We start from the raw sequence: 21,255 nt of genomic DNA on the forward strand, positions 1-21,255 counted from the left end.
TCGGGAACAGTGCCGATGAAACTCGCAAGTCAAGGCGCTGCTCCAGAATGGGCTAACACCCGCCCCTCCCGGGAGCCAACGCTCATCCGTCTTTTTCCTTTTTTTGACGCGGCTGTTGACTTGGAGCTGCCAGTCATCATCACAGCCATGTCATCCAGAGCCGGAATAGACTGCGATAAGAAGAACAAAGCCCCTATTTGATTTGAAATCACAAAGTGGAAGCACGGAGGCGCTGAGGCTGAGTTCAAACAAATCATTTCCTGGGCTTGGAAAAAGAAATCAATGAAGAAAAGTGGGCTACTAAAACAGACTGATGCGGCTCCATAAAGCTCTCCAGATTCTCGCGGGAGTCCAAATTCCCACCTGCTCGTGTCGGGTGTCAACACATTAAGATTAAGTCGGACACGTTTCCCCGTTGGGCCGAGATGAGCTTTGACTGTCTTCTGAGGGAGCAAAAAAAAAAAAAAAAAAGAAGAATTCAACAGATTTGGGTGGAAACGCTTTGTATGGGGGTGCGACTACGGTGAGCGCTCGCCCGTTTGCCTTCGGTCTCGCCAGTCGCACATCTGAAGGCAGTGCAGCAAATATCCTGTCGAAAGCCATGAAAAAAAAACAAAGGATGGGACGGGATCGGATTGCAGTTGTAGCTTGTTTGACGCGATTGCGCAACGCGGGGAACAAGCGGGCCCCCACGACACAAATACCAACCAGACTGTGACTCAGGCGCGAGCTATTCAAACATCCGAGGACGACGTGTGTGGGCCGGCTGTTCCAGCCTCGTCTGGAATGTCCGGCAGGCGCTCGACGGCTCCGACGACAGTATCGTCGTCATTCCGCTCTCAACCGACCAACCAACCGCTACATTGATGCTAGCTAGTTCATTTAGCTACGTGCGATGTGTGTTAGCACTAAGAGCTGTTTTTTTTGTTTGTTTTTTTACACTGCATTTGACAGAGCCATTCACTGTGCACGAGCCGTTTGCGGCGGCGCGACGTGACGCTGCTGGCCACCACGGCAACCGCGGTGGCAAAGTCCATTTAGAGCGACATGATGGCAGAGCAGTCCGGTCGACCACAAGGACAAAATGGAGGAAATAACAAACGCGCCGAATACAACATATTCAATCGACACGCCGGGGTTGGTTTGAAGGGGTAAAAATGTCGGATTTTAGCATGTTGAACATTAGCAACGTTGGCTTCAAATAGCGTGCGGCCTACGCGCTCGTATCCTCAGCCTCCTTAGAAGCGAAGCCAGCCCGGGGCTTTGCGTTGGACGGACGAGGTCCAACGAACGCCTGTTCAGTAGCGTAGCAACCTGTGCCAAATATGGACACAGCACCAAAACCAAACGCGACGGAAAAACACCTTGAAGCGAAAAGATTTGCCATGACAAAACACTTCATGTAGTTGGGTCTTTCTTTTTTTTTTTTGCTTGTGGAAGTGGCAATCAACAGCTTGAAGGGCATCGCTTGGCCAGGAACCCCCACTGGGCCCCCACCCCCCACGTGTTTGCCACCTACATTCCCCGGGCCAAACTTGTGCACTTTGCCGCTTTGAAATCTCCTCCCCGCAAAGACGGGCCAACGATGAGCAGTTCTCGCGCGCTGCCGCCGCGCCGCCTTCGCCGAATGCCGACTTTTTGGATTTTCTGGACCTTCCGAAAAGCGCCCGCTTTGTCTCCTCTCGGCCGCCACGCGTCAATCTGTTTCCAAGCAACCGCCTGCAGCGCGTGGCACTTCTCACTCACCGCATGCTCCACCTCCGAAAGGCCATACTTCCTGTTCAAAGCTGTTTCATCGTTTCATGTCAAAGTAGTGCACGGCCGCCGCTTTGAAGCTTCCATGAAGCTGGCCGCTTTTTTTTACATGTCGAGTCAAAGCGGGGCTCAGGTTTGTCGAACAAATCTTGAAGAGTCTTGGCATTGGCGTGGAGCAAATTACACGCCGTCTCTGGATTTGTGGCTTCCCGTCGCGTCGCCGGCTAAAAGTTGAGGCGCCGGCGAGCTCGAGACGACATCCGCCCGGCATCCGGCGTCTTGCTCATTTTGAGAGCTGACTAAATTGACAAGCCCGACTAATACAGACTTTTTTTTAAGCTGACGCGATTCTGATGTTTGCGGAATAAAAATCCGCTACCCGGTTAATCAGCTGATTATTTAAAAAAAAAAAAAAAATTATATATATATATATATATATATATATATATATATGATGACTACAATCACTTCACTTGACAATACTTTGTTCTTTAGTATTCAACTTTTTTTTTTGCCATTTCTTTAGGAGGGGTGGGGGTATTTGAATATCATTATCTTTGTTTTAAGTTGTAATGTTTCAATCATTCAATCATTAAAAATCGGCAAAAATCTGCGTTTTTTTTTTTTTGTGCCAATTTTTAAAAAGCTAATATCGCAGATTCATCGGTCACGCCCTACTAAAATCGTCCTAAATTTGTAAGTCAAGATACCACTTTACAGTTTTTTTTTTGGAGGGGGGGGGGTCAGAATTAGCCCTCAGTAAGACTTGCAAGTGTAAAACTGCAAAAAGTACTTTTAGCAAGTCTAACTGTTTTGCAGAAGGAAATAAAAATTATAAAATCTGAAACTGAGAATGCTGTTAGTGCTACAGATTTTTATAGGCAGTTTGCAAATCTACCATTGCTAGTATTCTTAAAAAACAACAACATCATTCAATTTTTCACCCATTTCATGCGGTGAGTTACTGGCCTTGGCAAAAGGCTTGGTCATGAATTGAGCGTGTGAAGCGAGTGTTGACCAGAAGCCAGAGGAAGGCGGTGTAAAAGTGTGATAGAACTGTTGATCCTTGAGGTAATCCGACAAACAGCCGCGCTATTAAAGCACCTGGGAAGTCTTGAATTGAAGAAGGGGGGGAAATAAAAATAAAAAAATCTCCTTTTAAAAGGTAAAAGTGAAAGTGACGAAAAGCCGTGAGCGGCGACTGCAGCGCAAACAAAACAAGTCAAGGCTGAGCGTGACGACAGAAAGCAGGCCAAGGAGGACGTGTGGGATGCACGCGCAGTGGGACCACTCACCGGTTATGCTCCACTTGGAGGACCAGCCGCAGGTCGGCGGAGGAGAGCTCGATTTCCCCTCCGATTGGCTGTCCGTCCTGTTGGATGAAGAGGGAGGACACATTTGGGACATTTGTCAGACGCTGACGTGACGCCGCCGCCGCGTTTGCGCTCCGGCCCGCCTTTGGCTTCTTCCCTTCTTCGAAGATGAGCGTCAAGTGTTTCGGTGCCGTTTTTCGCCATGAACGCCATTTCAATCGGCGACATTTTCAATGGGGGCGCCAGTGAGATTTTCGACTTTCATTTGCTCGATTTTGCATAAGTGAGCGTATGCCGGAAAATCCGCACCTCTCGCACAAACGCTTTTCAAACCTCGAGGGATGAGATGAGATGAGAAATTGGATGCGAGGATTCCCAAGGATGGGCGAGGAAGAAAGGCGGCTGACTTTTAATGGACGCGGACGTGCGGTCGCAAGTGATTCACTTCGGCTGGGAAAGTCACGGCGAGTCGTCAGTGAGCGGGCAACGTTGGGTCGCGCTCGCGTTTGCTCTGACTAATGCCACGTGGGAGCGTGAGAACAACAACCGGCATTTTTGGTGGTGCCTCGCGATAAGGGAGCGCCAGACACAATTGTTGATTGAAAAAGCCGGCGTGAGGGAAATACAAATGCTGAAACACATCAGATATCAATTTCCTACCCCGGAATGAAGTCTGCGTGGAGCTAGTTTACTTTGAAAGCAGATTCCAAGTTGAAGCACGGAATATCTTTGTCCCTACCTAATATTTGTCATCTTCCCTGTATGGCATCAGGAAGAATCCATTTCGGCTTTTTTGTTTGTTTGCCCCCCCCCCCCCCCCACACCCTCCGGGCAGTAATACGGCGCAGAGCGTATTACTTTACTTATTTCAGATCGGGCTTACTTACTTACTTTGGCGCATCTTATCTTTGGGCTGGCCTTAAATAAGGTTTCCACGTCTCACTTAGCGAGCGACGGGTGAGCGCCAAAGCTTTCTGCGTTTTTTTTTGGTTTTTTTTCTTCCTGCCTCCGAAGAACACGCGCTCTGGGGATGTGATGCTTTTTGCGAGGCGTGGGAGGCACTGTGTGACATTTCAAAATGAAGATGTTTTTTTTTTTTTTGTGGTGGTGGGAGAGATTTTTTTTTTTTTTTTTTTCGGCCTACAGCGGATCGCTGAACATAACTTAAGCAACAGATGGAACGCAGGCCGCGAACGTCAGCTTGACATCATTGAAAATCGGCCAATCGGCGTCTCTTTTTCCTCTCCACTTTGTCCAAGCGAAAGGAGGACAACGTCCGGTCAAAGGAGCGTCCCCCGTTTGTCCCGGTCACTCGAGCGCTGTGAATAAGGACCGGGCAAAGTGGCGCGGAGCTTGACTTGGGATAAAGGAGCAGGACAAAGTCAGAAAAAGGGCCTTTGCTTTCAGCAATTCTGAGGAGGAGGAGGAGGAGGAGTCAATTTGCCTCGGGTGCCACCACCCCCCCCCCCCCCCCTCACTATTTTTTTCTTCCTATGTTCAGCTCTTGCAAAACAAAAAACAGCTGCATAATCATATTCACTCAGGTTACAACTAACGTTGGGTCCAAAGCAACAAATCTGATCAGGCGCAAGATTTGTGAAGACTACGCAGTCAGAAAAAGTCGGAGCAAGAAAGGCGCCTTTCCATCAGGCAAGCTGCCAGGTCAGCCTGGTTTTAGCGTCTCTTGACGTGCCACCAAACAAAACGTGCGAGAATCCAGGCTAATCGCATGCAGCCTTCAGTGGCAAAGCATAGCCCCCCCCCCAGTTTCCCACCATCGGTCACAGGGGAATTCGGCAATCGCTATTCAGGATTGAGGGGGCAAAATCAGGACCCAAAGCAGAAGAGCTTCTTCATCAAGCAAGGTCAAGTTTCTTGCTTGCCAATGGCGGCCCGCTTTGCAATCTATTCCTCATCAAATGGTTGGCCTCGCAAAAAAACATTTTCAAGGAATGAGTGTTTCCGGGCTTTGATTTCCAAGGCTTGAACACAAAGAAAAGGCCCCGAACAATAGCGGAGAGAAATCGTCAATCCAGTGGCACAGACGTGCGTGCGTGGTACGTTGCGCAGCAGAGAATCTTTCCTTGCCCTCTGCTCAATTTGCAACACCAGTCTTCCATTTGGAGGTTTGAGGAGTCCATTTTGCAGCATTCCATGCCTGGATCAAGACTTAAGGGCGGTCAAAAAGATGTCCGGGGCGAGCCTGGGCGGGCACAAGGCCGCAATGGCGTACGAAGCGAAGCGGCGGCGTGGAGACCATCGATCGCTCGCCGTCCGGGGAAAGGGACGGACTGCATTTGCGCAACCTGGAAGCGCACCGCAGCCACTTGGAAGTAGGGGTGTGGGGAAAAAATCGATTTGCCAATATATCGTGATTTTCGGCCGCCAAACATAATAGCGATTTTTCAGCTTCTAATATCGATTTAATGATGGCAGTGTGGAACACTCCATTTTCTTTTTTTTTTTTCCAGAGAAAATGTGCAAAAACATGAATAATAAATAGGATGTTTTGAAGCAAATAGTTTTGACTCAATTTGTCCTCTGATCTATATCTTCTGATTAACATACAGCGGGTTCATTTCTCACCACGACATTTCGAGATGAACTGGGTAGAACATCACAATACTGTGATATCGCAACATCGTGATATCGCAATATCGTGGCAGTATCGTGATACGTATTGTATTGCAAAATCCGATATCGCGATATCGTGACAATATCGTATCGTGATACGTATTGCTTCAGGTCACATGACAGAGGTCCGTTGAAGCGGCACTCTGTGATGCTGCCGCTCTCTCTCTCTCTCTCTCTCTCTCTCTCTCTCTCGCTCGCTCGCCCGCCTCGGCTCGGCTTTGCAGGCAAGGTAGCGGCCTGGCCATTAGGAGCTACTTAAGGTTCCGCGGCGTTCGGCTCGAGGCGGGGAGTAGGCCGGCGGATTAGAGGCCGACTCGGCAACTCTGCGGAGCCCGCCGGCGCGATTTTCCAACCGCAAACTTGGGTGAGCGTGGACGAGGCTCTTTGCTATTTCTCCCTCCCTTCATGTTGACCTCCGCAGGCGCCTCAACTCTGGCTCAGGCTTGAGAGGGAGCGGACGCAGGGGGGAGGCTTATAAAGATGGATTCGGGGGGGGGGTGGGGGGCGGGGGAGACCCTCCGGTTTCCAGGATTTCCATCCCTTCATTTGTCCACGCAAAGCGGCGGAAAGTCGGGCGATCTGTGTTTGTGTCTGCTTTCTCTCGCTCGTCGCTCGTCAGGCTGCGGTCTGACACCTGCTCTGGTCCTGGCGCGTCGCGATCGGTCCCCTCCAGCCACTCGTCTTGTCCAGGTGTGCCCGGTTTGTCTCATATCGTTTGGTTGCTCGTAGTTCCCCGCTTTCGTTCGGTCTTTGGCGGATCATTGTTGTCGTCGCAAGTCACGTTCTCCTTGGCGTCAGCAGTCTTGCAGTGCTGCCGCAAAAAAAATGGATCCTGCACTCCTGCCTCCCTCCCTCCCTCTTTCTTTCTTTCTTTCTCTCTTTCTTCCTTTCTTTCAACTCTTGCCTCCACACTCCGCCACGCAAACCCAAAGCGTGGCGAAAATTGGTTTCAAAGGAGGTCAATTTCTCTTTTTACACGCACACATTGGCCCCAAAAAACCTGGAAGAGACACGAGTAGTAAGATCGAGATACAAAATAAACACATCATGTGGAGGCCACAGACTGAACGGGAGAAGACCAGCAGGAAAGCGAGAGGGGGGGGGGGGCTGTATGCCCTCCCCAAGCCTCATGCGCAGGCCATCTTAATGAGAGCCACATTTAGGTCAACATTGCTTGCTCCCCCCCCACCTCCCTTTCTCGCAAGCCCCGCCCCACCCAGCCTCCTGAGAGAAGAAGAGCGGCAGCGGCAGCGGCGCAGCCGTAAACACCCCGTCGCCCCCCGCACAGAAAGTCAACAATCAAAAGTGGGCAAAAGGAGAAAGCAAAAGACGATCGCGATCACTCCGTCTCGTGACCTTTGCGATCGAGGCAGGAAAAAGCCGTTGTCATCCAACGCAAACCGAAGGCTTATTTGTCATTGGCGCCGACCAAAAGCGTCCCGATTCGAAATATTCTCCCCGCGAGGTTAGGACCGGAGGTTTTCCGTACGTTCGCCATGCAAGTGCTAGGACGGGTGTGACGCAACGCACGCGCCGGTTGTCGAGGCGCGGAACGGATCACGAGGGGACCGTTGGCGTCGTTTGGCAAGACCGTTGGCTTTTTGCCTATTCTTCTCTCGGGGAAAAAAAAGCAAAAGTCTCGGATTCCGCCCCGTGGGCGCGGCCCGAGCGAGCCAAAGGCCGATGCGTCGGCGGCTCGTACGCCCGAGCGCCTGTCTGAAATCCGACACAAATCCAAATCCTTGAGGGTGGAATACATTCCGCCGTTTAATGCGCTCCACCTAATCCTGATTCAAAAGTGGCGGTCTGAAGAGAAACGTGGGGAAAATGACAAAAGTGTATGTATAGTTCCAAGTGGCAGGTCCACACGCTTTGAACGCTGAGCGCACATTTAGCAAGGATGGATTAAAACATCCGTCGGGTAACTTCCGCCTTGCTCACGACTAAGCCGTCAAGTGCCAACGGTTTGCCCCATTGTTGAGCAGATGCAGTTTCTGTTCACGTTCCCAAACAGTCGCGGTATACACCAGCGCTGCTCGGTTTTTAAAAAAAAAAAAAAATCTGCATCATTTTGCTAATAATTGAAAATCACCAAGGATCCTTTATTTTGGGCTACAAAACAAGAAAATGCGTCAACGTAAATCAATTTCTTCAGGTCACGCAAGTTCCTTTTTGGACCAGTGTATATCATCTATAATATAAGCAAAACAAAGGTGCAAATGTATACGTTGGAGTATGATTTGCTCGTGGAAACAAACATAGGATAGAAATGCATGTTAGTCATGTTTTTTTTTGCGGCGATGCCAATTTTCTAATGGTGGAGGGTAATAATCGTAATTGTCATTGAATTTCAGGGAATTGCCTCAGTGAAGAATGTTTTGATCATCATCGGCGATTAGCTTCGACAATAGCGGGGTTCGTAGTCCACAAAAGCAATGTTGAAGAGCTTCTTCAATCGGGCTGGGGTCCGGCGACAATGGTGGTAAAATCATTTGGAGAGGGGTTTCCCCCCCCCCCCCCCCCTTTCTACCCATAAATACAAAACACCTCATGAAGCTCCCGTACAATAACAGCGTTTGGGTCACCGGCAATTAGAGTAGAAAACACAATCATGAACTCACTGCGGCCAGACGTAGGTTTAAACTGTTGTTGGTCACTCGTACGTACGGCACGAGAAAAGTACATCGCCATAAATATTCGACGATACCGCGGCGGATGTTCGGCAGCTCGCAAGCAGTTCTCCTGAAAAAGGCGCTTAGACTACTCGCTTCAAGCTGCTCATTCGTCTGTCCCGTGAAAATATTTGAATGTGGAAAGAAATAAAAGCCAGACGATCGCTTGCGGGAGACTCGAGCCGACTTCATCCGGCCAGTCATGGTTGACTGCGGAACTGACACCTCAACCAAAAAAGAACTAAACACTGACACACGTAGGGCTGAGGGAAAAAGTCCATCACAAAAAAAAAAAAGGAGTCGCAAAATAGTTGCCCTGAGGCTGTTGTCTGCCATCCACACAGACATTTCCAGACCACCTAAACGTCTGCTCTCCTGCATCTAAACCACTCACCAACCTTTCAGTCTATCAGCGCCTTCTAGCATCCGATTACTCGATCACTCGTTGGACGAGTCGATTGGCCGACCCATCGGACGATAACCGTTCTATTGAAGTTCCAGCGTTCTCGGTTTACCCTTGGTAACTATTCCAGCCTAGCTGTCGTTTACATTGGCTGTAATCCCACCGTCAACCACTAGATGGAGGCACACTTATTTTGGATGGAACCGTGTCAATTTGAAAGAAGAAAAACCAAACGACGTATGGCTGGCCAAATGAAGACCGTCATTTCCTCAGACGCTTTGAGCGGAAACGCGGCGCTTCTTTCCAACTCATTCCGTCCCTTTCTCGCTTTCACCGACAATTTGCAGACAATCCAATGACAAAATCGCTGCAGAACAAACGGGCGTCCTCAAATGAAATCGCAATGAAAAGCTTTATGAAAAGCGGCAATCTGAAATCTGTTCACCGGCAAGCGGACAATGGCGCTTATCCGTCTCGCGCGGGGCACTCGTTTCCCTCTCGCTGTTTGCCATTTCGTACGAGTCAAGCCCAAGCGATCGCTTTCGACACAAAAGAGACATTTTGGGGAGCTCCGTTTCACGTTCAAGCGACGAGCTTTCAGATGATAGCTCGGCTGAAGAGGACAAAAGCTGCCAACTTGCCTCGGAGACGCGCTTCCATTTGGGAGCCGACTTGCAAATGGCCCAAATGAGCCCAAAAGGCCTCCTTCGAAAAGGCAACTGCAGAACTTCTTGTCTTTGGTGCTTTCTGTCTCGAGTCTGGCAAAAACGCTTTCATGTCCTGAATGATGATCTTGTCAAGAACGATATCAGAGAGTACCGTTTTCCTTATTGAAACACATGACAAACATGTTTTTGTTGCTTTGGGGGGGGGGGGCGGCGGAATGGACTGACGGCACTCCAAATCATTTCAAGGGGGAAAACCGATTAGAAATCAAAATCTACCAGCGTGGTAACGGAACCAATTCCCCAAACGTCCCGGATGAGGAAAAACAACTTCCCGAAAGTAAAACAAACTAAAGTAAAACTAGCGGCGGTAGGCATCGACAACAAATATCCGACTTGCTCTAGTCCGATGGAACCGATTTACACGGCTGCGACAATTTGGGGCAAGCTGCTCTCGTGACGGCATTATCAAGCCCTGGAAGACTCAATGTTTGTCAGGCATGACTCCGGGGATGTGAATTTTCGAAGGGGGGGGGGCGGGCCCACAGCAGCTGCGCGCCTGTGCGTGTGCGTGTGTGCGTGTGTCATCGGCTCGCTTCTTGGAAACGGCCTCTGAGTCGACTCCCTCCTGCTTGTCTTCGGCGCTTTGGCAACTGGGGAGCGCGCCCGTGCTGGGCCTCGGCATTCTACTTTCCCGCCCGTGTCTTTTGCTGTCGTCGTTTTTCACAAGTCGGCGCGCTATGTCGGCTCCGCTCACTTTCCAAACCCCCAGAATGTCCTTTGAAAGCGAGTCGTATCCCATTTGCGCTCCCCGAAATATCCCCGAAGCCCGACGGACCGACGCGTCGGCTGTCATTGTCACAAGACGTCTCGGCGTGGCTTCTAAAGGGGAGCCGATCAAAGGCAGGCAAGAACTCAACTCAACTCAAGTCAAGTCTCCCCGCGTGGCGCTCGCAAGCCCGGCCGGCCCGCTGCGATCAAAACAAGACTCCCCAAGGATCCCGTCTGCCGCGCTCTCTTTCGCTGCCGCCGTTGTCTTTCTCCCAAAGACAACGTCTCAATCCGTTTACCCTCCAAGACGATTGCAACTTGAACCGTGATCGAAACCGTTCCTAGATGTGAATTGCTTTCGGCACCTTCACAGGACGCAAGAAGAGTTACGCTCCGTGGCCCTTCCAGCTGCTTATTCTGTCATCTGCGCCAACTTCCGACTTTTCATTGCAAAACAACTCAGCCCAATAACCGCGCGCATCAAGTTCAAGTCGGGTGAAAATCGTTGAGTGCGTTTCAACGGAGACATTGCTTTCCAGTCCCCTAGCCAACGGAATCCAGCCCTTACGACAACCTAAGGTGGTCGCCATTGTGTTTTCCCCGCGTCCGCTTTGTAGGTTTGCCTCGTCACGTTTGCTTTCCTTGCAGCTTTATGCCCCGTTTTTTTTCTTACTTTCAACGTTGCTCTTGGACTTGGTGAATTGAGTATTTTGATTCTTTCGATTCTGCCAATTTTTTGGCGGACAAATTTCCCGCTTTGACTGCCCGCTTCCTTTCGCTCGAGTCCTGCGTGTTTGACCTCGCACTGTACATCATCTGCAGCAGTTCTCAATCAAAACGGATACATTTCCCGATACATGGCGGACGGTGCGATCCAAGGACATCACGATTTGAAAACGTAACCGCTCAAATTCGGTTCAATTCAGCGGGATGACGTTACGATTCTTGGTGGTGCGGCTGTAGCTTTCGCCGCGTTTATTCATGTGCAAAAAGAGCTCTCCGACTGTCCGGGTTTATTCAATTCAAAGAAGGGACAAATCGTCGGTTAAGTCGATTCATACCGACTGCACATCTCTCATCGACGATCCAATACGTATGTCGATGGATACATGGAGCGTGACACGATTCGATGTGCCCGCCTGCCGCCCGGCCGACTACGCGCACGCAAACAATTCAAAAGTCAATTATTCATAATATGTCCTCTTTAAAAATCGGCTCCAAAGCGAAGTCACACACTTGTGTCGCCCGTGTGTCCAGATGGAGCTTTACTAGCAGCGCTCCGCCAATGTATTATTGCTCAATAATGCCGATAAGGGAAGGAAACAGATGTCCGCTGTAAAAGCTTAACATCCCATTGTTAGCCGAGACAAGAGGACAGTGTTGTTTTTTTTCCGTGCCCGTTAGTCTGCACCATGCAGAGGGTTTGTGAAGGCTTCACGTTTAAAGCGGGCACGTTTTGGCTTTTTTTTTTTTTTTTCCTTTCTTCTGAAATTACTGGAAAAGTTCCACTTCTGTTCCGACGTAACTGCGCGTAGGATCCGCTGGGTAATTAATTACCAGGACTATAGGCAAGTAAATGTGTTTTAGCTGAACAAAGCACAAAGCCGCACAAACGTATTGTGAGCAAATTAAAATTCACAAAAGGCTTTTATTGCAGTGCCGGTGTTTTATCCTTGAATGTGCACGGCTGTATCATGGACCGGTGTGAAAAGCGGCACTCAACGACACTTTTGTGTCCCCCGGCAAGAGCTGCCGATTCCTGTCATCCACTCCTTTGACGCGCCGGGGACCTTTCCCGGAATCGCCAGCGTTTCCCCCCCCCCCCGCTCCCACGCTGTCCAAATAAGACTGACGGCTTTGGGTTTGCGTCAAGAGATGCCCTGGCGGCCTTTGTTGGTTAGAAGTCAAAAAGCTGCGCCAATAAATGGACTTTTTTTTTTTTTTTTAAGGGGAATGCGCGCCAGTCGGGAGTAGGACTGACTCACTGGATCCGGAGTTTTCATTTTACTTCAGTAAAGTGGAGCCACAAACAATTTCCCCAAAAATAGTCTACTTGCAATTTTTCTTGACCTCAATATTGCGATTTAATATGCCATTTTGTTTTCAAGGTCCTCTTCCCATGTAGATTTTCAACAAAGACAAGCAATAAATAAAGTTGTATTACAATGACAAATATCCGATATGTTACAGATACGTGTTTTTGGTTTTAAAGATGAATCTTCCACTCAAAGAAATGCAAACGAAGCGTGAATTCATTTGAAAGACAGATTCGTCTTGGACAGACTTCAGTTGGAGTCGGTAACTTGGCTAGACTTGGGTCTTTTAAGTGTGACAACGTCACCAAAAAGTTGATCTGGGAAAGCGAAAGGACCTCGGAAGTCGAGGCTCAGTAAAGCTTGAGAAGCGCCGCTTTCGGGAGTGGTCTCCAACCGGTGGGAATCACTCAAATTGTTGACGAAAACATCTCATGTCTTGCATTTCAAGAGTTCAAAGTTATTATTTCAAACAACAACATGAAAAATGACAAGGGATGGTTCCCGCTTCAGAACAAGACGTGACGTCAATGCGTCAACGTGCAGTTAATCGATTCCACCCAACACTTAATCGATGACATGCCCATCTGCGCTCCCGACAAAACTACATTCAAACCGTTTGAACGGACGTGTGCAAACTGCGGACCGAGCGGAAGAGAGAGCAAAGCAGCCCACGCGTCGCGCCGGCGGCTCCGCGTTTTGCGTCAGCCGAGATCCGCCGACAGGGCGACGAGCAGCGCTCACGCAAATGCGTCTCTTGGCTCTGACGACAACTTGCTATTTGCCTCGTTTTGTTTTGCCCCGAGAGAGAGAAAGAGAGAGAGAGAGACGAAGATGACAGACGGTAACAAGCAAGCGTGTTCCTGTTCCACAAAAAAAAATATATTAATATATATATCTTCATGAACGAGAGCAAAAATAACTTGGACGATGAAGGTGAACTAAAAATACGCAGCGCTTAAAAAGTCGATTTCAAAAAGGCCATCTCGAGTCTTTGAATGCATCACTTTCAACGACATGAGCCAAATGCCGATCCGGAAAAGCGGTTCTCCAGATGTAGTTGAGGGAGGCAGACTTGTGGGAGCCATCACCGTGTCATCCGGGACGCACGCCAAAAATGGTTTTCTCGACCTGCTTGGGCCCAACACTCTGCTGCATGCGAATTGCACGGTGGAATTCTATTAGCCGGAAAGAGGATGAATTATGGATGAATGAATTCCCCGGATTGCATCTTGTTGTCTCGGCTGTATATCAAGACGCCGGCACGCCCGAGTCGGAAAGAAGCGTTCAGTGAGCGGTTCTCGACAATACGCCGCGTGAGCCTTCTTTCCCCAAGGCTCAAACAATCCCACGATTTTTTGGGGGTGGCAAAAGCACAGGTGACTGCATGAGGGATGACTGCATGAGGGAAGCGCCAACGCGCCATTTCCAACGTGCCAGGAGCGCAACGCGACCAGGAACGCCAGGGCCGTTTGTGGCTGCTCGCAGCTCTAGTTAGGGCCCAAGCAGCGGCCGCTGCAAGGTCCCTCTTGTGTCGGTGGAAATTATTCTCATCATTTGTAATTACAATTCTGCAAATCAACCACATTTTTGGGGACCTAAACACACACGAAAACTCGCCAAACTTTGCGCACCCACTTTATCAGCAACTCACTAGCGGTGCGCAAAGCGCACTTTTGTGACTCGCTGGTCTAATCATTTGAAAACATTTGACAGCGCAACCAACGTCAAGCGAGATGACGAATTCACCAACCTGAGCTGAGATGTCTGCCTCCCTCTTGTTTCGGTCTTGAGAAAGCCATCTTGCCGTCACCGTCCGTCCTCTCTGTAACCCTTTGGAAAGCAAATAAAAAACACATGCCGGAGATTAACAGAGTGCAGTCTGTTGTATTATTTCCAAACGTAGCTCTGTGGGTTTTTTTTTTTGGTTTTTTTTTGTATCGCTGCCCATCTCCGCCAAACGATGACTGGCTTTGCTGACAAGAATCACGAGGCTCACCTCAAAAACAAATCTCCGGACATTAGTTGGAGTTATGCGGGTCGCACAAACACGAGGCCTGCAAGCTTTTATTGAGGCGGGAAAGCAACGAGCGCGACAAAAAGAATCCAAGGGCTCTCTCCATTTGCATCGCTAAACAACAAAGACTGGCAGACAAATGTGGGCCTTTTAACAAAAACAAGGGGGGGGGGGGGGCTGGGGGGGGGAAGGAAAATTGCTGACCGACTTCATTTCTTCAAGGTAAGAGAGCTCAAATGAAGCCCCCTCCCCCCTCCAGCAAAAGTCATGATTACTTGCGGATTCCAGGCAAAAGAATCCACAAAACGTCAGCTTGGGCCTGCCGCAACGGCTCCCGACGGGCCGGGGCAAACATGTCCGTGGCATCCGAGCCAAGAAAAAGACTAATTGAAAAGGAGAGGCCACTTCCCAGTACCGGACTCGTCCGAGCCTCGCATTTGCATAAAATTCAAATGCGGGGAACGAGAGGCTGATGCAATCTCAAAACAATAAGTAGTGCATCACTAGAAAGGGAGATTTTGCATTGCAAGTCACAATGCAGACGCATCAAAAATGATCAAAAAGTCATTTTTTTTGTGCGCTTGCAGTCAGAAGCTGGGTCACTTGATTCGAAAAAAAAGAAATCAAGTGCTGGGACTCGCTGCTGTTCATAGAAGCAGAATTGGACGCCCTCTAAAACACAAGCCAAAAACATTCCCATCATCATCTTGTCCTCCGTTCATAAACGTTCACATCGTGTGGGAAATTGACAAGTGTGTACACAAATCATTTTTGCTGAAAATTGGATTTTTCCATCAGCTAGGGGCAAAAAAAAAAAAAAAAGGTTTTTTTTTTTTTAAAAAATCAGAAAACTGATTTATGTCCCAAAAATAAATAAATCATAAAAATCAACGGGAGATTTTATTTGTAGGCCATAACGAAGGCCTGACTCAAAGTTCTTCAGAAGTGGAGCGTCTCTGTGAGCAAGTCAAAACGTTGACAAAACGCGCCACATCCTTGGCAAGTCATTAAAAGGGGAAAACATTTTAAAAATAGGCCACGGGTTGGAGGATGAAGGCTTCCAACTTGCAAACTTGAAGCAAACTTGCATGGAGGAGTGCGTAAAGCAGGCAGCAGCCGTCATTCGGGCGCTGATCGTTAGCTCTCCGGGTCGTGATTTAGCGAGTGGGTGGGGGGGGGGTAGCCACTAATGTGACTCCAATCGACAATCTGCGAGAGTGCGTGGAGAAAACGAAAGCATCAATCCGGAAGGGAGGCTGACGCCTGCGAATGGGATGCCATACGACTGATGGCACTGCCCTCGCGCCTCCTTGGCTTCCCGTCAGGGCTGAGCGATTTGGAAAAATCATCGGATCGCAATCGTTCTTCCCTTTCAACATTGCGATTGCCGCGCAGTCCGTGATTATTGTTGCGAGGATTCAATCAATTCAATTAAGCAATACATTATTGTGTATTTCAATGAACAATATGTTCTCTAGGCTAAATAAAGGCAAATGAACCATGAATGACGATGCAGCTTACTAAACATTTGGACTTGCGGCTTTTTAAACTTTCATGACCAACCAACCAAAATGAAGTAGAGGTTGTTGTTTTTTTTTTCTTCTCCCAAATTGCAAGCGAGCAGAATTTGAAAATCTATTCTACCATCAAGTCCATCCGTGTGCTAGCTGTGCGTCATCTGCATAGCTGCGAACGCCAACGCTGGCCTTCTGAAAGATTTGACCCAAAGGGAACATAAACTGACTGAACAGAAAGGGTCCAAGGATTGACCCTTGAGGGACCCCACATGTCATGACCATTGGATCAAATTCAAAACGTCCAACTCCTGGAAGTTCCACTCCTCCAACGGCCGCTGGAGCCACACAAGCACATCGAAGCATGTCCAGGGGCCCTGAAAATGGGACCCCTGGCATGTTGGCTCTGAGTGTGTCGGCAAGTCTGGTCCTCGAGGTCCGCTATCCCGGATCCAGACCTCTCCCGCACGTACCTCACGTGGGTGACTCACAGTGGAAAAAGGCTCTCCGCTTCGGAATGTCATGCATGAGGTGTGCGTGTGTCGAAAAACTTCCCCCACAAGCATTTTAGGAGCATCCTTGGGGTCCTTTGCCCGCAATTGGAGTGTCTGTGTGAGTGGAGTCAAAAGGGTGGGAGGCGACCCTGGCACTTTTTTTCCCTCCTCGATTGATATGCAAGCTGTTGATTTGGAGGAGTGGCCTTGAAAAGGGGCCCGCTGGGTCGACGCTACGTGACCGATTGACGACGACTCCCCGCTATTCCCTTTCGCATAAATGAACGGTTAGTTGGCCGTCAGCGCCGCCTTGGTGCTTTGGCTATTAGTCAAAGCAAATGACAGACACGCTGAGGAGGCCACCGAAATAATGACGCAGGAAACAAACAGGAAGGAAAACTTTTCCAACCAAAAATGATTCTTATTCATCGCGCTCATTCACGGATGCTTGTTACGTGGCCGATTGGACACAATGTTGCTCGTTTTTTTTCTTTGTCTGTTTGCTTAAAGCGAAAGCCAACCCAAACATTTTTTTTTTTTCAGGAATATGTTCCCAGCAGGCCCACTAGTTGAAACGCGGCATTCTGATTCATTTTTGCGTTTGTGGAATGCAGCAAAATGCACTCGTTTTTAGCTATTTGTGGGGGCGGCCATTTTGTCTTCTGTGGACTGAAAATGACATCACAACAATCACGGCTGACCTTTTTTTCTGAATCTGAGCCGCGATTGGCCGTTGTGAGCGGTTGTGATGTCATTTTCAGTCGACAGGAGACAAAATGGCCGACCCCAGAGATGACTAAAAACGAGCGGATTAACACTTATTCCACAAACGCGATATTTATCACAATGCCGTATTTCAACTATAGAACATATTCTTGAACAAAAAAAAATGTTTGCGTTGACTTCCGCTTTAAGAACGTTTTTGCACACGACCGAATACTTCTCCATCTTAGCGGTCGGCTGCAACGATAGTCTCGTGATTTACGCAGCGCAGGAAAGGAGCACTTCCGAGCGGATGGCGCTGAGCGTTGTCAAAGGCACGCTTCCGACCTCAAATGGTCCGCTGCCATTGAAATCAATGCAAACGCCACGCCAAAACAACACGTAAGAACATGAGAAAAAGCAACAACTCATCAGTGCGACGCTAATATGTGTTGCTCTTCGCAGAGGATGAAGGCCGTGTGTTGGGTAATGTTGTCTTTTGCAATGTTGTTGTTGCACCGTTTGCATTGGATCGCTTGGTGACAAGGTTATTACCGCGCGCTCGACGCAGCGCTGCATTTGTACAATTGACACACTTGAGTCTTGCCAAAATGAGCCGTCATCGAGAGAGCGGCTCGCCACCACTAAATAGCCCAGCCCACATGCCGCCGAGCGAATGGTGCTCTGTCTTTTGTTACCATGACGACCTAGGGCCTTCTGTAAAGACGATGAAAGCGCTTTCACTTGTGGAGCCATACGCAGCGCTGTAGGCAGAACCAACAATTTGTATTAGGGATAGACCGATTATCGGCCGGGCCAATTATTGGCGCAGAATATATGAATATCGGTCTCTGACTTTTTTTTTTTTTAAATCTGATGGCCGATAATACACCAATTTAAAACAGTGTTCACTTCAAGGAACTATTGATTGAAATTTTCTGTTACTTTCTAAGAGATTGGCCTGACCCCGGGAAGCCTCTGCACCTTTTGTTTTTCTTTTTTAAGTGAAATTTGAACATTTCTGTCATTTGGAAATTTTGGACAACTTTATGCACCGTACAGGACTATAGGACGCTGTTGTTTTCATTGAACTTTTGAAGACATGCTGATGACCCTGGGAGTTGCCTTTTCGTTTGAATTTCACAACAAAGATGTATATATTGACAAACATTTAAAATAATCAATGAACATTAGGCAAATCAGAACATATGCTTAAAGACGATTAAACAAAGTTCCATTTTATTTTTTATTTTGCCGCCAATATTTTTCCTTTTCCTGAAAATGAATATCGGCTCCAAATATCGGTTCTCGGCCTCCTCGACTATTAATAATCGGTATCGGAACTGAAAAAAAAAAAAAACATATGGGTCTATTGCAAATTTGTACACAAGGAAAGAAAAGTTCACCTGATAGGAAATGTAAACAGCCGTGGGAGTTTGGATTCTTTTTTGGATGGAGAGAGAGTGGAGAGCACTCCTCAACTCCTCCACCGGCATTTAACACACGGCAAGAAGCTCAGTTGTGACTAACGCGACGCAGCCCACGCGAGCCCACCGGAGGCGACCTCGGATGTCGGGATGAGGAAGGCGTGCCGATGGAGAAGCCGCGCCCCCGACGGCGCCGCGCGAGAAAGACGCGGCTGTGTTTCGCGTCGCCGCCCGCCGTTCATGAATCAGGTCGTCGTCAGCGTGGCAGATCCCGATTCGACCGCGACCTGAATCGTGCGCTTTACTGAATGGCAGCCATTGTTCTGCTCATCCGCCCGTTTCACATGACTGGAGATGAATCACACTCGGTGCCCCGTCAGCACATTCAAACTACAGGGAGTCGTCTGTTTACAACCGACTTCCGGACATATGTTGGCAGCGTAACCAGAAATTGGTCATGTGGTGTAAACAGCACTCATTAAGTCATACATCAGAAAAAAAAGGCACAATTACACTCCATATTGGTATCAAAAACACAATTGGAGGCCATAACTGACAAGAGCAACGCTAATGCAGCACCAAAGTCAGCACTAGGGCCAGACCGAGATGGAATTTTTGAGGCAGATGCTGACAATTCAATTGCAATAACCGATTCATCGGCTGATCGGAAAAAAACAAAACTACAATGAATTTTGAAAAAATCTGTTTGGGTGCTTTTACGCTTACAACAATAAATAGATGAACGGCAGGCAGGAGATTTGAATGTTTTACAACACTTTTTCCTTTTGCATTTGTTTAACTTTACAACAGGGAGAAAAATCGCAAAAAAATCTTGATTTGTGAGGGAGAGGAAAGATGAAATGGTGTTACCTTTGTTTTTCATGGTAATGTCTTGTTGTGTGGGGAAAGGAAGCCCCAAAACTGCTAAGATAAATTGTACGGCAATTGTAGTCCTAATCTCCATTCAAAATTTGCTCTTATTTGTCCCTGCAGTGCTACACTCAATCACAGGTCAGTCTATTGTTTTGAGTTTGAAACCGGGGTCATTTTTGCCCACTTTTTGAAGTCATTAAATGTCACAATTCCTTAATCCTCGACAAAATTGAAACAGTGTTTTGTTTCTTTATTCGCGCTCTCTTCGGTCACATTGATCTTGGCGATTAAAAAAAAAAAAAAAAAAAAGATTTGAAATTTGTTGCCCCGTACCTACAAAATGTCAGCACCCCTAAACTAGAATCGCCCCTGCTGCAAGCGCCGTTCGCAACCTGGAAAATCGTATGTCGGGGCCCCATTTTCAATTTGGTCAACTCGGTACCGGAGCCTCCAAAACTCTTCCTTTTAAGGACAAAAGAGGAGCAAAAAGGGCAAGGCGGCGGAGCAGCGGCAGCAGCCAAGTCGAAGATGCCAAATTTGCGACTCGTTCCGGGCAGCAGTCCCGATGGACGCACGCGGCCAAGGGCTCGTTGCGCCTCAAGACGGACAAAGTTGAAAGTTTCCCCGACGCTAAATGGGCCGTGTCATGCGTCCAAAAACGCTCTGCGACGAGTCTCTCTTTTTTTTTTTTTTTTTCATTTTTCTTTCGTTAACGTCAGCATCCACGCGCAACTGGTTGACTCCAAGTTTGACTTACCCGCTCCGCTGGCTCTTCCCCGGGCGCCGTTCAGCAAGAACAAAGCGACAAACAAGAGCAACGAGGCGCGCGCCGCCGGCGATATGTGGCCATTTTTCTGCCTGTGTTTACTGTACATCCCGGTGAGCCTCCGTGGTGCCGCCGCGGTCGCCCCGTCCTCCCTCGTCGTCGCCCGCCTTCTCTACTCTGCTTGCCTTTGCCTGGCTAGGCGCCTCGCTGCCTCCTCTCGGTTCTCCGAATCTCCGGTTCCTCTCTGTGTCGTCAAGTTAGCTCGACGAGGTGACGACAAAATCCGGCTTGGACCGTCAAAATAAAGCGAACTGTGCCTCTGGGTAATGAGGGTGGTTTAATGATGAAGTCCACACCATTTACTTGATAGAAGGTCAAATAATTTAGCCGCCTCCCTCCACGCGTAATGCTTTTTTTTCCCAATTGCATAAACCCAGCTATGAGAAGAAGAGAAGGCATGAATAATACACACAAGGGGCACTGTTGAACATTTAGATCGTTGGACACGGACGTTTGGAAAACATGCAGCATGAGAGATTAAATTACATTGTTATATTGAATTACTTAAATATCAAAAGAAAAATTCATTTTGGATCAGATAATAAAACAATACAAATATCGCGAAACACCAAGACTCATCCGCCAAGGTGATTCTCGCGAGTTGACCGTTTTAAGACATTTTATATGAGCTTTGTTTGAGTTCTTGGAGCAGGGGTCACCAACTCCGGTCCTCGAGGGCACCTGTCCTGCAGGTTTTCAATCTCTCCCTGCTGTAACACACTTGATTCAAATGATCATCTCATCAGCAAGCTGTTGACCTGATAACGATCCTGATCATTTTAACAGGTGTGTTACAACAGGGAGAGATGGAAATCCTGCAATACAGATGCCCTCGAGGACCGGAGTTGGTGACCCCTGTCTTAGAGCGATTGTTGTTCCATCAATCAATACCTGCATGGTGCTGAAGCCAATCAAGCGTTCATGGTACTCGGGACAACTTGACAACTGTTTTCTGCGCCTGTAAATACACTCGAAACTACTCATTTCTAATGGCTCATTGAGTTTCTGTCTTCAATTTTATACCTGCAAAAGGTAAGCTAATTCACGTTTGTAGGCATTCTTTATTATTCGGAAATAGCTGTTATTTACTTAATGGATTAAACCTGATTTACTCAATAGGCTAAGCACGTCTCATCGTTCCATTGATCCCGTTGCA

General features: G+C 48.3%; 1 protein-coding gene across 1 annotated transcript in view; it reads right to left on the reverse strand.

Moving 5' to 3' along the window:
* The window catches only part of adam19a (ADAM metallopeptidase domain 19a), a 43,196-nt gene extending 22,819 nt beyond the window's left edge, over window positions 1-20,377 (reverse strand). The window contains exons 1-3 of the mRNA XM_086024033.1: window positions 20,031-20,377; window positions 14,000-14,079; window positions 3,051-3,127 (exon numbers count right to left, since the gene is read on the reverse strand). Of these exons, the coding sequence (XP_085880159.1) occupies window positions 3,051-3,127; window positions 14,000-14,079; window positions 20,031-20,148 (275 nt within the window). The 5' untranslated portion in view covers window positions 20,149-20,377. The remainder of the gene's footprint in view (window positions 1-3,050; window positions 3,128-13,999; window positions 14,080-20,030) is intronic.
* Window positions 20,378-21,255: the final 878 nt, after the last annotated feature.

Source organism: Filicampus tigris, chromosome 2, assembly GCF_054856515.1.
Source record: "Filicampus tigris isolate MCC_2025a chromosome 2, RoL_Ftig_1.0, whole genome shotgun sequence".
In the NCBI taxonomy this organism is placed as follows: Eukaryota; Metazoa; Chordata; class Actinopteri; order Syngnathiformes; family Syngnathidae; genus Filicampus; species Filicampus tigris.